This window comes from Psammomys obesus, unplaced genomic scaffold, assembly GCF_907164565.1.
Source record: "Psammomys obesus unplaced genomic scaffold, mPsaObe1.curated_primary_1811, whole genome shotgun sequence".
NCBI lineage: Eukaryota > Metazoa > Chordata > Mammalia > Rodentia > Muridae > Psammomys > Psammomys obesus.
This window is the reverse complement of record NW_026586662.1, coordinates 7,785,059-7,805,594: the sequence shown is the minus strand read 5'-3', so window position 1 is coordinate 7,805,594 and position 20,536 is coordinate 7,785,059. Positions and strand designations below refer to the sequence as shown.

Below are 20,536 nucleotides of genomic sequence, written 5' to 3'. Positions count from 1 at the left end.
GAGGAAAAGCAGGCACAGCCAGGGGCCTCAGGTAAATGATCCCTTCCATAGACTCCTTTTCACAGCATGGCTGCTATGCTAAAGAGCCCGTGTCAAGTTAATGGTTCAGTTTGTAATTCATTTTCAACGCATTTTCTCTCATGGTATCGTGGGCATGCATCTCACAGTAAATTTGATTAAAGCTTTTGATAACCTTTATAAAAGAGAAGTGTTCTGGTGTGGCAAACTCTTAATTTGCTTATCTGACTTTAAAGAATAATTTGTTTTATTAATTTTAACTCAAAATTAATTATTTGAAACCTAACAAGGAGTGTTTTAAAACAAGGTGTGTTTTAATACTGTGATAAAATACTGTTAATTGCTTATAATTATTGTTAAGTATAGAAAAACTTAAAAACCTTTAATAGATAATTACAATACACAGAACAAAGCAGTTAATTAAATAACTTCTCTCCACACTTCCAGAAAGTATCATTACATTTCCTATACAGCTGACTTTTGCCTTTTGGTGTATTTTAAATATTTAAAATGATGTAATTAGGACCAGTATTTATGTAAAGCAGAGGTTCTCAGCCTTCCTAATGCTGTGACCCTTTCATACAGTTCCTCATGTTGTGGTGAAACTCAACCATAAAATTACTTTCATTGATCCTTCATAGCTGTGATTTTGCGACTGTTATGAATTTTGCTGTAGGTATCTGATATGCAGGGTACCTATTAGGTTATCCTCAAGGGAGTCTCGGCCCACAGGTTGTGAACCAACACCGAAAAGAGAACCATGGTGCTAACTAGTAGCACAAACCTTCTCAAATCCCTTTTGGGTTGAAATGGGTCCTGAAGTGGGCTTGGTGACACAGGTCTGTAATCCCAGCTCAGGGGAGGGAGAGTTAGGAAGATCAAGAGTTCAAGGCCAGTCTCTGGTACCTGGGTCAAGATCAGCCCTAGCTATGTGAGACCCTATCTCAAAGCCAAAAACCAAACAAGACAAACAAAAAGAAAGAAGAAAAAAGAAAGAATTGTCATGGATCCTAAATATTTAACTTGATACTTACATTTCTAAAAGCTAAGTTTCTTTGTAAAGCTTTTAAATGTAAATACAGAAGAGAAATCATAAAACATTTTAGGTAGCTGAATTTGAAGGTTTGAGTTTTGTTTCAAGAAGTATTAATTTATGAGTTCTTCATACACTCAGTGAGCAATATTTTTTAATCTAGTATTTTTCCATTCCAGATTAAACATTTGATAACATGTTGGTTTGAAAATAGCACATTGGCTAGATGTGGTGTCATGGCTCTTGTGGTCCCAGGTGACTGAGGAGACCGATAAAGGAGGATCATCGAGTCTAGGCATTCAGGGCCAGGCTGAGTAACATAACCATCAGGGCCCTCCTCAGAAAACAAAACCACATTATCTTATAAATAGAGAGGTATGTCTAGTAAGAATGCGCTTAAAACGATAGATAGTCTCCGATATTTGGAGACTTTAAATCCACTATAACTACAACTCTAGTTCCAGGGAACCTAAAGCCTCGGGCCTCCGAGGGTCACTGCTCTCACTTGTGACATGCACACATGTACACATAATTAAAACCAGATGTGAAAATAAGTAAATAAAATACAATAATTAAAATCAAAGCTAAAATAAGTAAAGAAAAAATACAAACGAAGGCTGACCCTCCAAAGTCCTTCCTTCTCCTGGGTTTTGGCTTTGTGTTAATGGGCATTCTTTTCTGATTTCTCAGCTGCTGTTAATTAATTTTTGTTTCCACTGTTCTGACTTTGTCTCCATTTTTGGGGAGCAAAGCACCACACTGTCCGTGGATTAAAAGGAATGTATTTATAACTGTTGCTTTTTTTCCAAAGAGGCTCTCAACTTGCTTTTCAGTTGCCTGAAATACAGACTGATGTTGATTTCTGCCAATGAGTTTTGTGCATGGGACTGTATTCTTCAGTCCCATGACAAGTTCATTTTATTCTAATAACAAGTAGCTTCCTAGTAAGAGAATGAACTTGGATGTCAGGGCTTTGCCATCACTAGCTCCATGCTCTTAAACATACTGTTCCTTCCCCTAGATCTTAATACCTGCATAATGAGTCCAACAATGTCGCCTTAATTAGGTTTATTGTGTTGTATTCTTCACTGGATTAAATGTAACAATCCTCATGAGAAGCTTCCTTTGAGCAGTGCCTCACTCACAGAAAAGCATTCAGCAAAATCTACACGTTACTATTAATTATAGCTATTCTCACCAAAATATGTTAATTTAAGAATTATCATCTTAATTTGTATTTTTCCAAGTAGCATAACGAGCATTTCAGCATGAAATTATCATGTAGAATAGGAAAACAAACATGATTTAAGCACACTGAACCAGGGCAAATTATAATCAGTATTCCTAAACTAGGAGAGCGTGGTAAGTGTATTCCTTGTGAAAAAATTTTAAAGCAAATCGTTAGAGTTTGAAAAGCATTTAAAATATAGAAAAATTTAAAATAGTGAAGAGAATTTCTGCAGTTAGATTAGGGCTGTTTCACTTTGCCATGCTGCATGGGCCAATCCTGACGTACAGATAGTTGCTCATTTTAAACATTGCAAGCTTCATAGCATGCGACACGACAGTGCCTTGTTTGCCATACACTGAGGTACTGCGTGTAGCTTTCATGCTGTGCATCCCTGGCCTCTTCACACGCTCTCACTCATTGCTTATGTTGTTTTTTTATCCTGTTTGTTAATGTGTCACTAATTTGCAGCCTTAATTATACTACAATGTAAATATTGTCATTGACATCTCATTAGCCATTTTGCATGATGCTGCCTGTTCCAGAGTTTGTGTGCCAGGAGGTTGTCATAAAATGTTACATGTGGACGTTTTAAAAGCATATTATTTTAGTCTCATATTGGAGAATTAATATTAATTCTTTTTCACTATGTATTTTGACTTTCTGAAATACTCTTTTTTTTCTTTTTTTAGACACAGTTAAACTTGCTTCTGGATAAACTTCGAAGTACCGTGAGTACACTTAATAAGAAAACATTTTTAAAATGGTTATCCAGGTAAACCTAGTAACCCTGTAATAATGAGAAGTATATTTTAAACCACATTCTCTTTCAAAAAGAAATCAGTTTTTAGAGGGCTACCTAGACTTTCACCTGGTAAGCAGAGATTCAGGGTGTCACTCCTGGTACACGCCCCCACCCACCCACACCCACATCTACACCCCTCCCACACATACCCATCTGCACAGTCAGCTTATAAAATGGTAAAATGGTTATTATTAGTTTTTTTCTGTTTTAAAGAAATATGTTGTGAAATGAAATTATCTGGAAGTGTTTCTTGTTAATAAATGAAGGTTTCTAGAAGGTGAAAATAATTAGCAATTATAAAAAAAAAGCAAACATTTTAATATGAAAGATAAAGCATGTAATTTATTATAGTAATGTTCTTCAGACATGACAGTGTGCCTCAGACGAAAATGAACTTAGTATTATCTGTCCTTTATAAATGCCAAGTTTATTAGAAGCTCATCTTTTAACTACTTTTTGTTGGTTCAGTCTGGTACTTTTTTTTTCCTAGTGCTTTTTAGTAGTGTTGGCATTGAACGTAGACTCTTGCACATGCTATGAAAATGCCCTACTAAGCTGTATGCCTGGTGCTTGATTCTTTTTATTCCCATAGTTTTGGACAGGGTCTCTTCATATAGGTGGGGTTGGCCTTGATGTTTCTGTGGAGCCAAGGCTGTCCCTGAGCATCAATCATCCTGTCTTTGCCCCGATGGCCTGGGGGTTACAGATTGACTCACTGTACTCTAGTGTTTTGACTATGAAACAAGACCCACATAGAAAGAAATCCTAATTGCTAAGTATGGTGCATTCAGCTGGCAGCCCTAGTACTTGGGAAGTTGAGACAGGAGGATCATAAGTTTGGGACCAGCTTGGCCTGCGTAATGGGAGCAAAAAAGCCACAATGGATCTGTGAGTTATAGAAAAATTGTGATTCCAAGGAAAGGCTTATTTTTTTTATACAAATCACAGAGTTCAACTTCATATGCTTCCTTTTAAAGTACCAGTCATTTTCGGTAACCTAGTATCTGTTCTGCCAATGCTGCTACTGCTATACTTACTGATGAATTCACCTTTGGAGCCATCCAGAAAATCATGAATGTCCCGAATCTCTAAAATTTTTAGCTCTTAAGAGTATCTTATAAAAGTATGATTTTTTTTTTCTTTGAGAATTTCACACACGTGTACAGGGTGTTTGATCGCATTCACCCCACACCCTTTCTCATGACCCAGGCGTCTGCCTACTTCAAGTGGGACGAGGAGGTTGTTTTCTTTTCATTTCCCAAAGACTGCACTGCACTGAAATGATGAGATGATTTATAGAAACATGTTGTCCAAGCATCTGTAGTGAGCATCATTACTGAGATAAGTATTCAGTGTTGTAAGGTGGCTACTTTGAAGAGAAGCAGCTGTTTGGGTGTCTGCTACATTATCTTCAGTGCACAGCACTTTCACTGTGGTACAAACAGTATCCTTCCACCTTATTCAGCAAAATATGATCACTACATGGAAGCCTCTAAGTTTATAAAAATATTGCTTAACAAACAAAAATTTAAACGCATGGTGGTGCAACTTGGGACCTGTATGTTTTTTAAGTCAAATGAAAATACTGATTTATGTGTGTGTACTGTTTGCTTACGTTTTGGCCTAAATTTTAAATAGTGTTATTTTTATGTCCCTTCCCAGCCTCTGTAGAGGTGTTGTGGGCAAGGCCTGGCCCTGGAAAATAAACCCTGAACCCTCTGTGAGAAGACAGAGCGAAGCCTACAGAGGGCTTTATTTAAATGTGATGCTACACTTTGCAGTAAAAGATTATTTTTTTATGATTTCTGACATTCAAAACTAAAATGTCACCTTGCTAATATTTACTTATAATGTAGACAATAATTTCAAGATTGAAATTATACAAGTATGACAATAAAATTTTAAGTTCCTTTGTAATCATTTTATGCCATTTATTAACATTAACATGCTGTGAAAGTTGGTGGTATTCATAGCTATAGAAACATAAAGATGCTGTAGACAATATCTCAAACAGTATTTCTTTCTCTCTCAGGGAGCCAGCTTCATTCGTTGCATCAAGCCCAACCTAAAGATGACAAGCCACCATTTCGAAGGCGCCCAAATTCTGTCTCAACTTCAGTGTTCTGGTATTTCCATATATTTTTTTTTCTAATCTCTCACAAAGTTTTCAAATGAACAGCTACCGTTAACTTACTCCTCTTCAAGTTCAGCAAGATTCTTACGTTTCCCTTAATCCTAAAGGAAGCACAGGACGGGGGTAACATGAACAATATTGACCTCTGTCAGGTAATGTCGTGGAAGTAAGCTTTACTAAGAACATTCAGGTTACTGGCAAACCTGGCAGCCACAGTCCCCAGTGGTCCTCACTTCCCACACAACTGGGTCAGGAGAGAGTTGGTGTCCTTGCTTCTCCTCCACCATGTGGAAAAAAAAATCAAAGCAGGATGAAGCCCTTGGGCTTTCTGCACTTTCATGAATTTGATTAGCTTGTCACTTCCAGCCCAGGGCCTGGCTTTGCTCAGTCACAGAAGCCTCAGGCACGGACACTCTGTCCACACGTCCAGCTGCCTCCCCGCTCTTTCTGCAGCTCAGCCTCTGCTACCTTTCAAATCCCAACGCTCTCTGCCGCCTTATTCTGGTCCCCACAGAGGCCCATTTACAGTGAGGCTGAGGTCTCTTTAAGTAAACTCCTTTCAGAACCCTGCACTTAATTTTGTATTAAAGAGTCCTTCCCAGATGAGGCAAGCTCCAGTTTTCCTGACCTCTGGATCTATTTCTGTCGCTTCTCACTAAACTTTAGCTGTTAATTTAATCCAGCATTTTCTTCTTGTCTGTACAGGACTGGTAGGCCAGCCAAGTTGGCACCAGTTAAATTTGTGGACACTGACCTTTCAGGGCTCTCCAAAGTCAAGTTTCCCTGCTCAGCATTTTTCTGTTTCTCTGCAGAGCCAGCCAGGACCCCTCCTCGCAGCCCCCTGGCTCTCTTTAGAACTCTGAGCCCCTGCCAGCAGCTGGCCTCTTCTCTTACCAAAGCCCCACCTGGGCGCTGCCAGCACTTCTTCCTGTCTGCATCCTCTTCGGGCCTGTCAAAAGCAGGAATGGCCTGTCCCTGGTGTACTGCCCTCCTGCCTCTCATGAGTCAGCACTGCTGATTAAGAACTCTGCCAGGGCGCACACTACAAAGCACCCCCATTTCCGCTGAGACACACTAGGCTCCCATCTGCCACTCACATTGCCTTTTAGATCTTTTATTTCTCCACTGTTTCTCTCTAGTTCCTTTTCTCTCTGCCATTCTGTTTTTGATTCCTCGGTCCCCTGCCTTCTGCAAACTCCGGCGTCACCTGGTATGGTAACCAAGAGATTGGCATTATGACCTGTTAAGCATCTGAAATGTGGCTGGTGGGACTTCTGTAGAAGTAATTTTACATTTATTTACTATTGAAATGCAAACGGCTCTGTGTGCCTAGTGCGGCTGAGGACCTGTGGGTAAGGCCTGCTCTGTTGGATAGTGCATCCTGTCCCTTTCCCAAGCACTGTGACCTTCCATACAGTGAGTGCTCCTGCTTGCCCACCCGAGCTGAGCCTTCTCCCACTTGCTTCCCTACCGCAGTTGTCCATGGGACCTCCTTACCCACTCTCTGCATTGTAGACATGTGTAGGATTATACGGTTCAGCTCTGAGTGTCCTCTTCCTGCGTGCAGCGCTCCAGTGCCTCCTGATGAGTATTAGGGTGACTGAAGAGTAGAATCTGGTGCTGTCCCTCTGGCTCGTGTGTTCTGGCTCCCTTCTTTCTCCTCTCTTCTGTCCGTGCTCCAGCCCACAGACTTGTGGCCCATATTCCCTCCTTGATCCTGGCCCCAAATGGGGCTTTGTCCATGGCACTGATGGCTGTCACTTTGACTTCACAGGCAGAGTTACAGATTTTATGTATACTTGTATAATTCTTATGACACCAGTATGCTACCTACTGTGCTAAAGAGGTGCCTGCTAGCATAAATTATTTAAAGTTTCCCCCAGGAATTGTGTTTTGGCATCTTCAAAATCCTGTTTTGTTTTTTTTTTTTCTACTGTGTATTAGACTAATTCATTATTGAGTGGAATGCATAGCCTGTCAGATACAAAAAAATATTTTTGATTAACTTAAAACAAATACTGGAAAGTCAAGTAATGCACACCTGGGGTATTTCTGCATAGAATAATGAGGGGTTCCTTTTACACAGTAACTACATTTATTTGAAAATTCTTTGCATATACATTACGGAGGAGTCTAGTTTCTAGCATGTCCTTAGTCAGGTACTACTTAATAACAGAGATGTATTCTGCAGAATGCAGCATATTGCCTTTGAAGTGACTTTCATTACTTTGAATTTCACCTTTCCCTTTTGGGATTTGCTTAGCACACTCTTCTCCCCAGTGAGCCTCTGGCATCTTTGTGAAGTGTGAGCAGCTGCAGTTTGTGTGTGTGTTTAGCAGAGCTGTGGGCTTACTGGAGTGCTGGTGGGATTGCTCCTTCACGCAGAGTGTACTTTAGCACAGTCAACTAATTTGTAGTTTAACAGGTGACACCATTTCATTGTCAAAAACTGACAGTGCCAACCAAACCTTATTCTTTTTTTTTTCTCCTACTAGTAGATCCGAGAACTAGACCTTACTCTAGTCATTCATGAATTCAAAGCCAGCCTCAACTACATAGTCAAGAGCTGAGGCTATAGCTCAGTCCAGTGGTAGAATACTTATTTTAGTATGTGCAAGGCCCTGGGTTCAGTCCTTAGTACTGCAAGGAAAAACAACAATGGTCTCTATGTGTTGCTTTTAACACATTGCGCATTAGATATGTTTTTATGCTGACTAGATAAATCTCAGATCCTTAATCAATGTAGTACATTCTATTTTATGGGCATATGCAATTTAATGAATAGGTCTTTATTTCTGTTATTGTGTTCTGTTGTAAGTAGTACTCAGTGGATATCTGGATATTCTTTGTCCATAAATGAGAACAAATGATTCTTTGTCATTTAGATTCATAAAAGCAGACATTATACAAAAGGTAAATCTTTCCAAATTGCCATCAAAAATTGTTTGGCATACTCTCTCATGGAGCACATTAAGTTTTTTATTCTTTTTTTTTTTTTTAGTCAAATAGGCAAGTATTAAATCTGTATAAAAGGGTTGTCTTTCCTAAGAGTTTGTTTTAAAATTAAGAATTCACTTATTAAAATTATATTATCTTTTTAATATTCCAATTTGATCAACTGGAATTTATTTGGGCATAAGGAATAAAATAAGATTATATTATTTTTTTCTGCATATGCTACGTATATTTTCACATTTTTACCACTTCTAATTTATTTTTTTATTTTTTTATTTTTTTTTCGAGACAGGGTTTCTCTGTGTAGCCTTGGCTGACCTGGACTTGTTTTGTAGATGAGGCTGGTCTCACAGAGATCTGCCTGCCTCCGCCTCAGCAAGTGCTGGGATTACAGGAGTGCGCCACTGCTCCCAGATCACTTCTAATTTCTTAAATATTGATTTCATAACTGCATCTTCATAATTAAAAATGGTTGCCATTATAGTTAAATAAGCACACATTCTAACGCAATTACCAAAATGATCATTCATCGTACTAGTTTTTACTCGGATTTTGGTGTTTGGTATTAGAAACTGAACCCAGGGCCCCTGAGATTGACATTTGTGCTCCACCACTGGTTCACACCCCTGGCTTCCAGCACAGTATTTTTATTGAATATTCTTATTGCCTGATGACTGGTGTGTTCCTGTGTCTGTACCAAGCCTGAGCGTCGAAGCTGTTGGGCTTTTTTTTTTTCTCTCCGCGATATTTAAGATGTAGATTTTATTTTACCTTTCTGTTTTATTTATTTTTTTCTGCTTTGAGGATAATTGATTTAAGATACGTTCCTAGTTCTCTTTCTATTGAGTGGTTGAGACCAAGACCAAAGTAGGAAAGGGCTTGTTTCTTCTTACAGCTCCCAAGTCAAGCGCCGTCACTGAGACAAATCAGGGCTGGAACTCAAGGTGGGAACTTGGAGGCAGGAGCCGAAGCAGTTCCTGAAACAGTGGAGGAACTCTGTTCACTGGCTTCATAAACCACCTTTCTTAAAATTAAATAAATAAATGAATGAATGAATGAATGAATGAATGAATAAACAAACAAACAAACCACCTTTCTTATACAATCCAATACCCCACAACCCCAAGACCACATACCCAGGGGTGGCGCCACCCACAATGGGCTACCCTCACCCCATCAATTGTTAATCAAAAAAATGCTTCACAGATTTACCCCACAGGCCAACTGAGGCATTTTTCTTAACTGATATTCTCTCTTCCCGGATGACTTAAGTTTGTGTCAAGCTGACAGAAACTAACTAGGACAGATACTTTCTACCAAAATTACTGTCTAGTGAATGTCAGGACAAAGTAAGGGAAGATGAGAGAAGGCAGGCTTTCTTCTTTTAGAACTTTTGTGTTGTCTGCTGTTAACGCTGACCAGAAAAGTTCATGCTGACTTGAGGCTCGGCTTGGCCATTTATTAGAGTTAAATTAATAACTTATATTTATCTTATAGACCAATCTTCTCAACCAATAGATTACTTTTTTTGAAAGCTTAGTAGAAAAGGTCATATGTTGGAGCTGGGGCTAGAACCTAGGGCCTTGGTCACGCAAGGCTAGTGTTCCCGGGAGCTGGAGTCCCAATCCAGTAGAAGGGTAAGGGTGTGTGTTCACCATGTGCATGTGTGTGCTAGCTGTGTATGGTGTATGTGTATGTGTGTATAATATATATGTTACATTACACACTATTTAAATAACAAATTCTCTTTTGCTTTATATTAGTTCTTAGGAAAAATGTAGAAATGGAGAGTTTTTCAGAAATCTTGTTTGAAATTAACCTTAGAACTTAAAGTGGCCAAATGCAGGATTTTGCTTTATGTGCTTTTGTGAATAAAAGATGCAAATCCTAGATGGGCTTCCTTTGAGAAATGATCAGCTATGCTGACTTTACATGGGGTTTCATTGTGGTTGTTTTAAGTGACACATAGGTTGGGACACATTGACTGGAGGTGCATTTCCTTACTGCTGATACTCCCTCCCTGTAAGCTGTCTTTTCAGAAACGTTCACTTGTAAAGTTGTCGAGTCACACGTGTTACCCTGGACTTCTGTATTGTGACTGGGAATTATCTGTGCTCATGACCCTAGGCATGGTATCCGTGTTGGACTTAATGCAAGGTGGTTTCCCTTCAAGAGCCTCATTTCACGAACTCTACAACATGTACAAAAAGTACATGCCAGAAAAACTTGCAAGATTGGATCCAAGGCTATTTTGTAAGGTATAAATGTTGCTTCAATAGAAATTTCTAAGTATCAAATCAAATCTTTTCTATTACTTTGTAGTTGGAACTCAACCTTTTAAAACTTGTTTTTCAGGCTCTTTTTAAAGCTTTGGGATTAAATGAAGTTGACTACAAGTTTGGGCTAACAAAAGTATTTTTCAGGCCTGGCAAGGTAAATATATGTTTATTTTAAACTTTAGCATATGATAGTTGGGCTTGGTATGTGTTTTCTTAGTTATTAGCGATTTATGTTAGTACAACATTACATGTAACAACATGAGATTGTTTTCACTCACAATTATTGTAAGCATTGTTATTGCAGCTAAATAACCAGTTACACTAGTCAGCTATCTTTTTCCTTTCAAGAAAAAATTAATTGTAATAAATATAAATTTCACATTTTTGAGCATAAGATGAAAATATGAATTTGCACTACTAGTGTGTTTTTCTCTGTGGTGTCTTTGTCACAAAACCCATACCATTTCCTGTGGGGGGGAAAAAAGAAAATTTAAATGTTCATAGTTGGCTTCACTTTATCTAGTGTTATTTATGATAAATTCAACATTTCTTTTGTTTTAGAGGCATATTAACTATTTAATTACTAGCTGGATAGAGAAAGAACTTAGATTATTTACCTCCAGAAATATGAGAAAGGGTTGTTGAAAGCTTAAAGCAATCAGGTTTAGAGATGTGTAGTCTTGTTATACTACCTTTAAAGTTTTTATGATTAAAAAAACATTTTGTTGATTGTATGTGACATCTTTAATACTGTAGTATGATATTTGGTGAAAAATGGAAGTATTTCTGGAATTTGGTGGTAAATAGGAGAAGTAATATATTTTATTCACTAATAGCCAAATATTCATTGCATTTGTGTAGTCTGTCTCTTAGAAGAAATTTCTTAGTTTTGTCTGAAATGGAGGTGGGTTTTTTTGCTGGCTCCTTTGTTTTAGATGACCTTTACTTGTCAAGAGCCACATGAATATCTGAGAATGTGGGTGAACTGGCTCAGACATGTTGACTTTATTCAACATTTTTCTTCAAATATTTCTGCCAATCCTCTGTAATTAGTCATTTAAGAATTTTTCTATTCCTGTTTTTGCTGCTACTTAGGAATAAATAAGTATTACTTCCTATCCTCCAAAAAATTGCTGAAGAAAAGACCAAAGGAAAGGGCCATGGCATGTGGCTTAATGTGTTTTAAGTTTTTTGTATACCCTGCTAAGATGTCCCTGGAGTTGGCTTTTAACTATTTTCACAAAGTTAGATTTGGGATTTAAAATCCATGTATTTTATTTTCTCTCTATTTGAACACATTTACCCTTTAATGCTGACATTAAGTTATCTTACTTTTAGTTTGCAGAATTTGATCAGATTATGAAATCTGACCCTGATCACTTAGCAGAATTGGTTAAAAGAGTCAATCTTTGGCTAGTCTGTAGTCGCTGGAAGAAAGTTCAGTGGTGTTCACTTTCAGTGATCAAACGTAAGTGTTTTCTCTCTGGTATAATGTCTCATTCATTAATCCCAGTGCTTGGGAGGCTGGGTAGAAGAATCAAGAGTTCAATGCCTTGGGTTGGAGAGATGGCTCAGTGGTGAAGAACACAGTTTATTCTCTCAGAGGACCTGGGTTTAATTCTCAGCACCCACATGGCAGCTCACAGCCAAGTGTAACTCAGTCTTAGGGGATTCAATGCCCTCTTCTGGCCCCTACAGGCATTGCAGGTATGTGGTGCACAGGCAGGCAAAACACAAAAGAAAATCAAAGAAGAAAAAAAAAGTCCAAGACCTTCCTTGAAGTGAGACTGTCTCGTAACAACAAAAAAACTTCTCTCCAAACTATGTTTTATTTCATGCCAAGATTTGTCGTTTGGGAGTGAGATGGCCTGAGGGATTTCATGAGGCTGTCTCAATGATGCTGCTGGGCAACTATAGTTCCTGTTGTGTCTGATGTAACGGTTCCCCAATACCTAAGCCAGCATCTGTAGACTTATTTTTAATTTTTGCGGTCAGATGACATTTGCTACCTGAGATATATTCTAGGGATGTTAATTTCATCATGTCCTAAGAAATATAGAAATTTGCTCTCTTCCCTTTTCCCCTTTCTTTCCTTAACCCCAAACATTTCTCCATTTTCTCAGATTTTCACTGAAACTGTTCTCTCTGCCTAAATGGTGTTTGCATTAGACATTCTCAGCAGATGATCTGTGTTCTATCTCTGTGTCTGTTTCTCTCTGTTTCTGCTCCCACCCTATCCCCATATAATCTATTTAATTTGAAGTGCCATGTATTGAACTCTGGGCCTTCCAAATGTTAAGCAAACCACACCCTTGGGTATTATCTATGTTTTCTTATCTATCAATCTTACTAGTTATTGAATTATATGGATTTCACTTTCAGATAGTATAATCCTTGATTTTCATTGTGCATACCTTGGTGGGACCTCCTTTATCACTTACATAATAACTTTATTAGCTCCAAAAATTGCCCTCCTCCTCCCTGCTTATCTTTTTTACATCAAAAGGATTTCCTAGTTCTCCTTCAATAGAGGGTATTTCTCTCTAGACTGTAGTTGGGGTTTCAGCTCATCTTTGCAGCCTCTTCCGCTCCTCCCTCTTGGATTCTGCTCCTGAGTACACTGGACTGAGCTGGGTTTGAGTGCATCTCTGCCAGATTGTCTAGCAGCTGCTGACTTCCAGTCTAGCACATGCATGAGTGCAGACTGTTTTGGATGGGTTTATGGTGAAAGTCTAATGGTTGGGAGGCTTATGGAAGCCAGTCCTCATTCCTCCCACGCTTACCAGAGGACTTGAAGTAGTGCTATGTGTGTCGGAGGATTCGGTGGCTAAATGTTTACTAATACAAGAGTAAAATTCACTTGGTCCAGCGCAAAGGAACATTATTGAGATCTTTGGTTAGACGATAGTGCACATTTGTATAAAAACCATAATAAAGAGAAAAGGCAAGATATCCTCTGTCTCTATCATTTTCCAAGTAAAATATAAATGTTTTCCATGGGTTCCGTGCCTTCAACTTTATATATAAAGATTTTTGGAGGAAAGCCTATATACTAGCTGTGCACCACCCTCACTGTGGACTGTGTTGTCAGGACACACCAAGGTCATTGACCGGATAGAATTCTTACAGAATATTAACCCGAAAGCTCGGGGGGAAAAAAAAATCTAAGATCCAGTCACACTAGCGAATTCTAGATCACCTGCAGTTGAAAGATTCTTTTGCTGTAGGACTCTTAGAGGCCACACCCGTAATGTTTATTGTGAATTTCCAGAAGAAAGTAAATTGTGTTTCCTAAAGATGACAATGCTGCCACTCCTGATGAGATCTGATAGACTAAGATCAGAAGGAAGGAGAGGGGGACCTCCCCTATCAGTGGACTTGGGGAGGGGCATGCGTGAAGAAGGGGGAGGGAAGGTGGGATTGGGGGGGAGGAGGGAGGGGATTATGGGGGATACAAAGTGAATAAAGTGTAATTAATAAAAGTTAAAAAAAACATAGCATTTAATACAATGGTTCTCAACTTGTGGGTCATGAGCCTTCTGGGGGTTGAAATACCCTTTCACCGACGTCACCTAAGACCATCAGAAAACACAGATATTTACATTATGATTTGTAACAGTAGCAAAATTACAGTTATAATGTAACAACAAAAATAATTTTATGGTTGGGGGTCACCACAACATGAAGGAACTGTATGAAAGAGTTGCAGCGTTGAGAACCAATGGAACATTTATTAGCAGTGTGGCCCAGAACAGTTTGCTAACAACAGTGTTGCATATGGCAGAAAGCATTTGAAATATAATGCTAGCCACATCAATCATTTTTATGTTTTAAGAAGTTAAAGAAATGTTAGATTTCCCAATCCTGATGGGTGGATTAACATGTTCATCAATGTTTTATGAGAATTGCTTTGTGGAAATGAAAGGGTTTTTCATTTATGTCCTATTTAAACAACAGCAAAAAAATTCTGTCATTTTATTTTACTCTTATATATAGTGAAAAACAAGATAAAATATAGAGCTGAAGCATGCATTAAAATGCAGAAAACCGTCCGAATGTGGCTTTGCAAAAGGAGACACAAACCACGGTAAGATGAACAGTTTCTAAAGACCTTTCCAACACTACCGTGTAGACTGGCAAATGAAGCCATGATGAGGCGCAGTTGGGTCCCGTGTTCTTTGCAAACGGCTTGTTTGCCCTGTGTATTTGGAATCAGTTCTTTCATTACTTAGCTTGGCATTCTACCAGCGTGATCTCTAAAAGGTGGCAATGAATGGCTAAGAGAGACCTGCTATTCTGATTACTTTATAATTAGAGATTCTTGATGATGCCAACTGAGATGTTGTTTTTGATGACACTCGGTAGCCTGATCATAATTTCCAAGATTGCTCATAAAATCATGTTGTTTTACTTGTATCATTTCACTGTACATACTGCATTTTGAAGTTATTTAAAATTTGCATCACCAAGTTACTTTTTAAGCTTTGGAAGTTTGAACACCTAGTGACACCACACCTTTTCAAAGAGATATTGGATCACTTGAACCTTATAATTTGAATTCTCATTTTCAGTCTAAATACAGCTGTCCTCCATTTTATTGACAGTCATTCATGCTATTCACACATGTATTTGATTCCTTTTATATTTAATAAGAGACCTAAACAGAATGTTACCACTGAAGTCAGAAGTAACCTGCCCTGTTAAGCCACAGTGTTTACTTTCTCTCAGTGAGAATCCTCCCTAGAACATTGTCTTGTGAGGTAAACATCTGATGGAGTCTTGCTGTTGCAGCATTGACGGCCTGGTTAAGGTGGGCACACTGAAGAAAAGACTCGATAAGTTTAACGAAGTAGTAAGTGCACTGAAAGATGGAAAGCCAGAAGTGAACAGGCAGATCAAAGATCTTGAAATTTCTATAGATGCTCTGATGGCCAAGATTAAGGTAGGTAATTATTTTAACCCAGCTTACTTTAATGTCTTATATAATTTCCTGGTTTTTGTTATTGGTGTTGAAATTGTATAGGAAAATATCATTATTTATTCAAGATATAAAACATTAGCAAGTGGATACTCACATTAATCTTTTCTCAATATTTGAAAAATTTTGTAGTTAAAAGATAAATAATTTTTATGTGATTTTTATCTGTTGTTAGGCAAAATATTACCCTCTAGAGTGTAACTAAAATGCTGAATGTTGATAAGCTTTTTTTAATTTTAATTTTTAAATTTTTTATATTAATTACAGTTTATTCCCTTTGTATCCCAGCTGATTGGTAAGCGTTTGCAGTCATACTTCAGAGGAGGTTAATGTGAATTAATTTGTTTTATGCTTTTTTGCTTTCCAAAGTCAATTTTTATTCTGCTGTATTTCTGGTGGTGCTGAGGACCGAACACTGTGTACCAACTGTGTCTAGCAGATGCGCTTCTACTGAGCTATGGCCCCCTCAAATAAAACTAAGTTAGAAGAGTAATGTGTCATCGTTGAAAATGGAAATTCACACTATGCCACACTAAGCCCTCAGCTAGTGTATGTTGTATTTCCTTCATGATCGATCACATTTTGCATGTCTACACTTTCACAGTTTTCTGCCACAGTCATCATTTCATTTTGTATCTCTGCTGTTATATTAGTAGGTTTGTGTGGCTAATACATTACCTTCATTACTTTAGCTATTTTTAAAGAAGCAATTAATTTTCTTTATTTTTAAGAAAAAAATGGGACTATTTTTAATTTTCATTTTTCAGTTGCTTGCTTATTAATGTGACTGAAATATTTTCTATTCTTGTTTGTTATCATATTTTGTCTTTTTCAGTTTTCTCAATTATATGTTAGGGTCTTACGCGTTTTTCTCAGGTAGCGTTCAGAAGTCAATGCACCTAAGTTTCCTTTTTGTAGCTCCTGTGGACAGGGTAAATATTAGAAGTAGAAAGAGAAAAACAATCAAGAAAAGGATGAAAATGCTATGGTAGATTTAGCTGACTTTACAGATCAAGGATGAGACTGGTTTGTCATCATCAGCCAAAATTAACCCAGGAAACCATCCAACAAATCTAGATGTAATTTCCCAACTGTTTCTTAGGTACTAATTGAATGCTATAAATACAGGGAACTTTGGCTACATGAGGCAGTCATTCCTTAAAAATATTTTAAAGCTACATTTACATAGCATTGTTCATAGTATGCTACAGATAGATAGGCTTGTTTGATAAAACATGGAGTCAAATATTTATGTGTGGAGGTCGCGTTCAAAGAATATGTGAGTAGCTGGACATGGTGATGTTCACCTGTAATCTGAGGCTTACAGTTTTCTGAGGCTCCTCACCTCCATAGCTAATTCAAGGTTACTTTGGCCTACATGAAACAGTAAGAAAAAAAAATATGAATATGGATTTGTTGGTCAGTTTTGCTGGCTGTTTATCTGTATCTTTGAGTATATATTTTTTTTAAACTGTGAAAACCCATAAAACATTGTAACTGTTTTAAAGTGTACAAAGCATATCCATATTGTGCAAAGGAGGAAACTTTGTTGTTATTTGGCTTTTTAAGTCCACCATGATGACGAGGGAGCAAATACAGAAAGAGTATGATGCACTAGTTAAAAGCTCAGAAGAGCTTCTCACTGCATTGCAAAAGAAGAAACAGCAAGAGGAGGAGGCAGAGAGGCTGAGACGCATTCAAGAGGAGATGGAGAAAGAAAGGAAGAGGCGTGAAGAAGATGAACAGCGACGGCGGAAGGAGGAGGAGGAGAGGCGAATGTAAGCCATTTGCATTGTTCTCATTAGAAGTCTACAGGATGCTGGATGATGGCTGATATAAAACTGTATTCCTACTTTAATCAATGATTATGCATTATATATATATATATAGTGATGCTATAATATGCATACACACATACACACATATACACATATATGTATATATTAGACAGGGTTTCAGAGTGTAGCCCAGGCTGGCCTGCAATTCTCATCTTCTTGCTACAGCCTTCTGAGTGTCAGTTACATTTACACACTGATATGCCTGGTACAAATCAACCAATTTTATAATGAGTTTTAAAATATTAAATGCTCATCTTATGGAGTACAGGTTTAACATTCCTAATCTGAAAATCTAAAAACTGAAAACAATCTCATCTGAAAATTTTATGATGTGTGTGTGTGTGTGTGTGTGTGTGTGTGTGTGTGTGTGTATGTATGTATGTATGTGTGTGTGTGTAGACTTATTTGCCATGGTGTCATGTGGAAGTCAGAGCAACATGTGGGAGTTGGGTCTCTCCTTCTACAATGTGGATTTATGGGATTGAAAGTATCAGGCCTGGTGGAAAGTGCCTTTATCCTCTCCGCCGTCTTATTGGCCCTAAAGTCTGAAACTTCTTGAGTGAGTGGTAGCACACAAACTTGATTTAATTTAATCTCGCTTTATTTTATTCTTTAGCTTTTTGAGACGGTCTTTTAGCGCTGGCTGACCTAGATTTTGTTATATGCACCAGGCTGCCTTAACTCTGTAGAAGTCCTCTTTTCACTACCTCTCCATGCTGTGTTGGCAGGCATGGCCTACCATGCCTAAAACATTTTCTTTTCTTCTAAAACATTAATTGTACATATTAATGGGATGCATTTGTTACTAACATACATGTGTAGTGTGCATTTGAGGTACCTATCCACCCATTTTTTTCCACCTCCCCATCTCTTCACCTGGCAAACACTCTTCAGAGTCCCTGGATCACTATTCTATGCACAGTCCGACTTCTCCCTTTTCCTTATGTTTCCACATACGGGAGAACACATTCACATATGGGAGAACACACGGTTCTTACATTTTTTCTGAGTCTGGCTTGTTTCACTTAACACGATGCCCTCCGATTCCATCCATCTTGCTGCAGATGGCAGACTTGCATTCTTCATCCATAACTGTGTTCCTAGGCTGTTATTGAATGAATGTTTCTGTAAATGTGGGTCTGCAGGCCACTCTTTTATACGCCACCTATATTTTCCTTCAGCTGTGAACACATCATTTCCAAGTTAATCTAGAATCCCTTAATGCTATAGAAGATGATTGTATTTGCTTCATTGTTTAGGGCAGTTAAACTTTATGGTACTTGAAACAAGTTGGTAACATATGTGCTCGGAGGCAAACATGGGTCCATCCTGCCCTGATGCTTGTTTGCCTATGGCTGGTTGACTTCTGAGAGATTTCGTAGTCTGTTGAAAGTCTGAAGAGTTTTCTCCTCTGTTCTTAGGAAACTTGAGATGGAAGCAAAGAGAAAACAAGAAGAGGAGGAAAGGAAGAAGCGGGAAGATGATGAAAAACGTATCCAGGTATGTGCTTATTGGACTGGATTTCTATCAAATAGCAACTGCTAAGTAATGAAAGAAGTGAATCAAAACCCTGGTTTGCCAGTATAGATTCCCTGATTTGCCCCGGGGTTAAAGGCCGATTCTGAAGGGAGTATGAGATGGAACGTTAGTGCTAGGGAAGATGGAACGAATGCTGTGGTTACAGAATGGTGGAGCCCTGCAGCTCTTTGCCTTCTTTTGGCTTTGGAAAAATGAAGCATTAGTGATAATATAGGGGCAAACCCTGTACATGGGAGGCTTGGATTTAAACAGCGTCTGTTCCTTACCAGAGACTCTGGCCAAGACCACTAAGCCTTCTTTTTATTCAAGGTAATAGTTTTAAGAAGGAAGAGCTCTTGCTAGGTGTGGCTTTCTGTGCTGCAGGCTGAGGTGGAGGCACAACTGGCCAGACAGCGTGAAGAAGAGTCCCAGCAGCAGGCGGTCCTGGCACAGGAGTGCAGAGACAGGGAGTTGGCCCTGCGCATTGCCCAGAACGAGTCAGAGCTCATCAGTGATGAGGCGCAGAGTGACCTGGCACTCCGAAGGTACCGAGCTCCGGATCACACCCCCGTCCTGGGCTTTCGTAAGCCCCCTGCCTCTCATTTCTATTTGAAAAGGATTAGGAGAGAGTCTTAATTTTTTAGGTTTTGACATATTTGAAGTAAAAACATTTTTAAATTAGTTGGATTTATTTTTGTACTAGAACAGAACAATTGATTTTCCATTTAGTTATTGAACTATTAAAACATAAACTCCAAATTTTCAGTTAATGATTGTTCTATTAAGAGCAAAACTCAGCTTTATTTCTAAAATTGCTCAAGGGTATTATGTAATGGGTAGAAATTTGGTTTCTAAGTACTTGTTAAACACTGACATAGAAGTTAGTTACTACATTAAAATGCAGTTTAATGAGTATTTTTCTAATATAAATTTGAAACAACACACCACATTCTTTTTTAAATTTAAATTTATTTTTTGATAATTTATTCACATTACATCCTGATTGTAGCCCCCTCCCTTGTCTCCTCCCGGTCCCACTCTCTCTCCCTCTTCACCCCTCTTCCCTTCCCCTATTTCTCAGAAAGGGGAACCTTCCTTCCCTACCATCAGACCCCAGCCTATCAAGTCTCATTAGGACTGCCTGCATCTTCCGTGGCCTGACAATGGCCCCCCACTAGGGGGAAGTGATCAAAGAGTAGGCAACGGAGTCCATGTCAAGAAAGTCCCCTTAGTGGGGAACCCACATGGAGACTGCGCTGCCTATCAGCTACATCTTAGCAGGGGGTTTAGGTCCTCATCATGCATGGTCCTTGGTTTGTGCATCAGTCTTTGCAGGTCCCCATAGATCTAGCTTTGTTGGCTCTCTTGGTCTTCTTATGGAGCTCCTGTCTGCTCTGGGTCATTCTATTTCCTCACTCTTTTCTGTGACTCCCTGTGCTCTGCCCAAAGTTTAGCTGTGAGTCTTAGTATCTGTTTCGATCCCCTACTGGGTAGAGCCTTTCAGAGGACATCTATGGTAGGCTTCAGTCCTGTCCCTTCTCTGCAGCCGCTTCTGGTATCTATTCTATTTGCCCTTTGGAATGAGAATTAAGCACTGTCCCTAGGGTCTTCCTTGTTACTTAGCTTCTTTAGGCCTCAGGCCACATTCGTAATACTTGGAGCAAGGTGCAGTTTACTCTCCCATGCCTCAGGCTAGAAATGACCCCTTCCTTCCTTCCTTCCTTCCTTCCTTCCTTCCTTCCTTCCTTCC

At 38.8% G+C, this 20,536-nt stretch overlaps 1 protein-coding gene across 5 annotated transcripts in view; it reads left to right on the top strand.

Annotated features, from left to right (window-relative positions):
- The window catches only part of Myo6 (myosin VI), a 142,120-nt gene that overhangs the window by 104,114 nt on the left and 17,470 nt on the right, over window positions 1-20,536 (top strand). For all 5 annotated transcript variants that reach the window (XM_055602552.1, XM_055602555.1, XM_055602554.1 and 2 more), the window contains exons 19-28: window positions 2,972-3,010; window positions 5,117-5,210; window positions 10,301-10,431; window positions 10,529-10,606; window positions 11,791-11,920; window positions 14,449-14,539; window positions 15,244-15,394; window positions 17,000-17,208; window positions 18,690-18,768; window positions 19,171-19,331. In XM_055602552.1, the coding sequence (XP_055458527.1) occupies window positions 2,972-3,010; window positions 5,117-5,210; window positions 10,301-10,431; window positions 10,529-10,606; window positions 11,791-11,920; window positions 14,449-14,539; window positions 15,244-15,394; window positions 17,000-17,208; window positions 18,690-18,768; window positions 19,171-19,331 (1,163 nt within the window). The remainder of the gene's footprint in view (window positions 1-2,971; window positions 3,011-5,116; window positions 5,211-10,300; window positions 10,432-10,528; window positions 10,607-11,790; window positions 11,921-14,448; window positions 14,540-15,243; window positions 15,395-16,999; window positions 17,209-18,689; window positions 18,769-19,170; window positions 19,332-20,536) is intronic.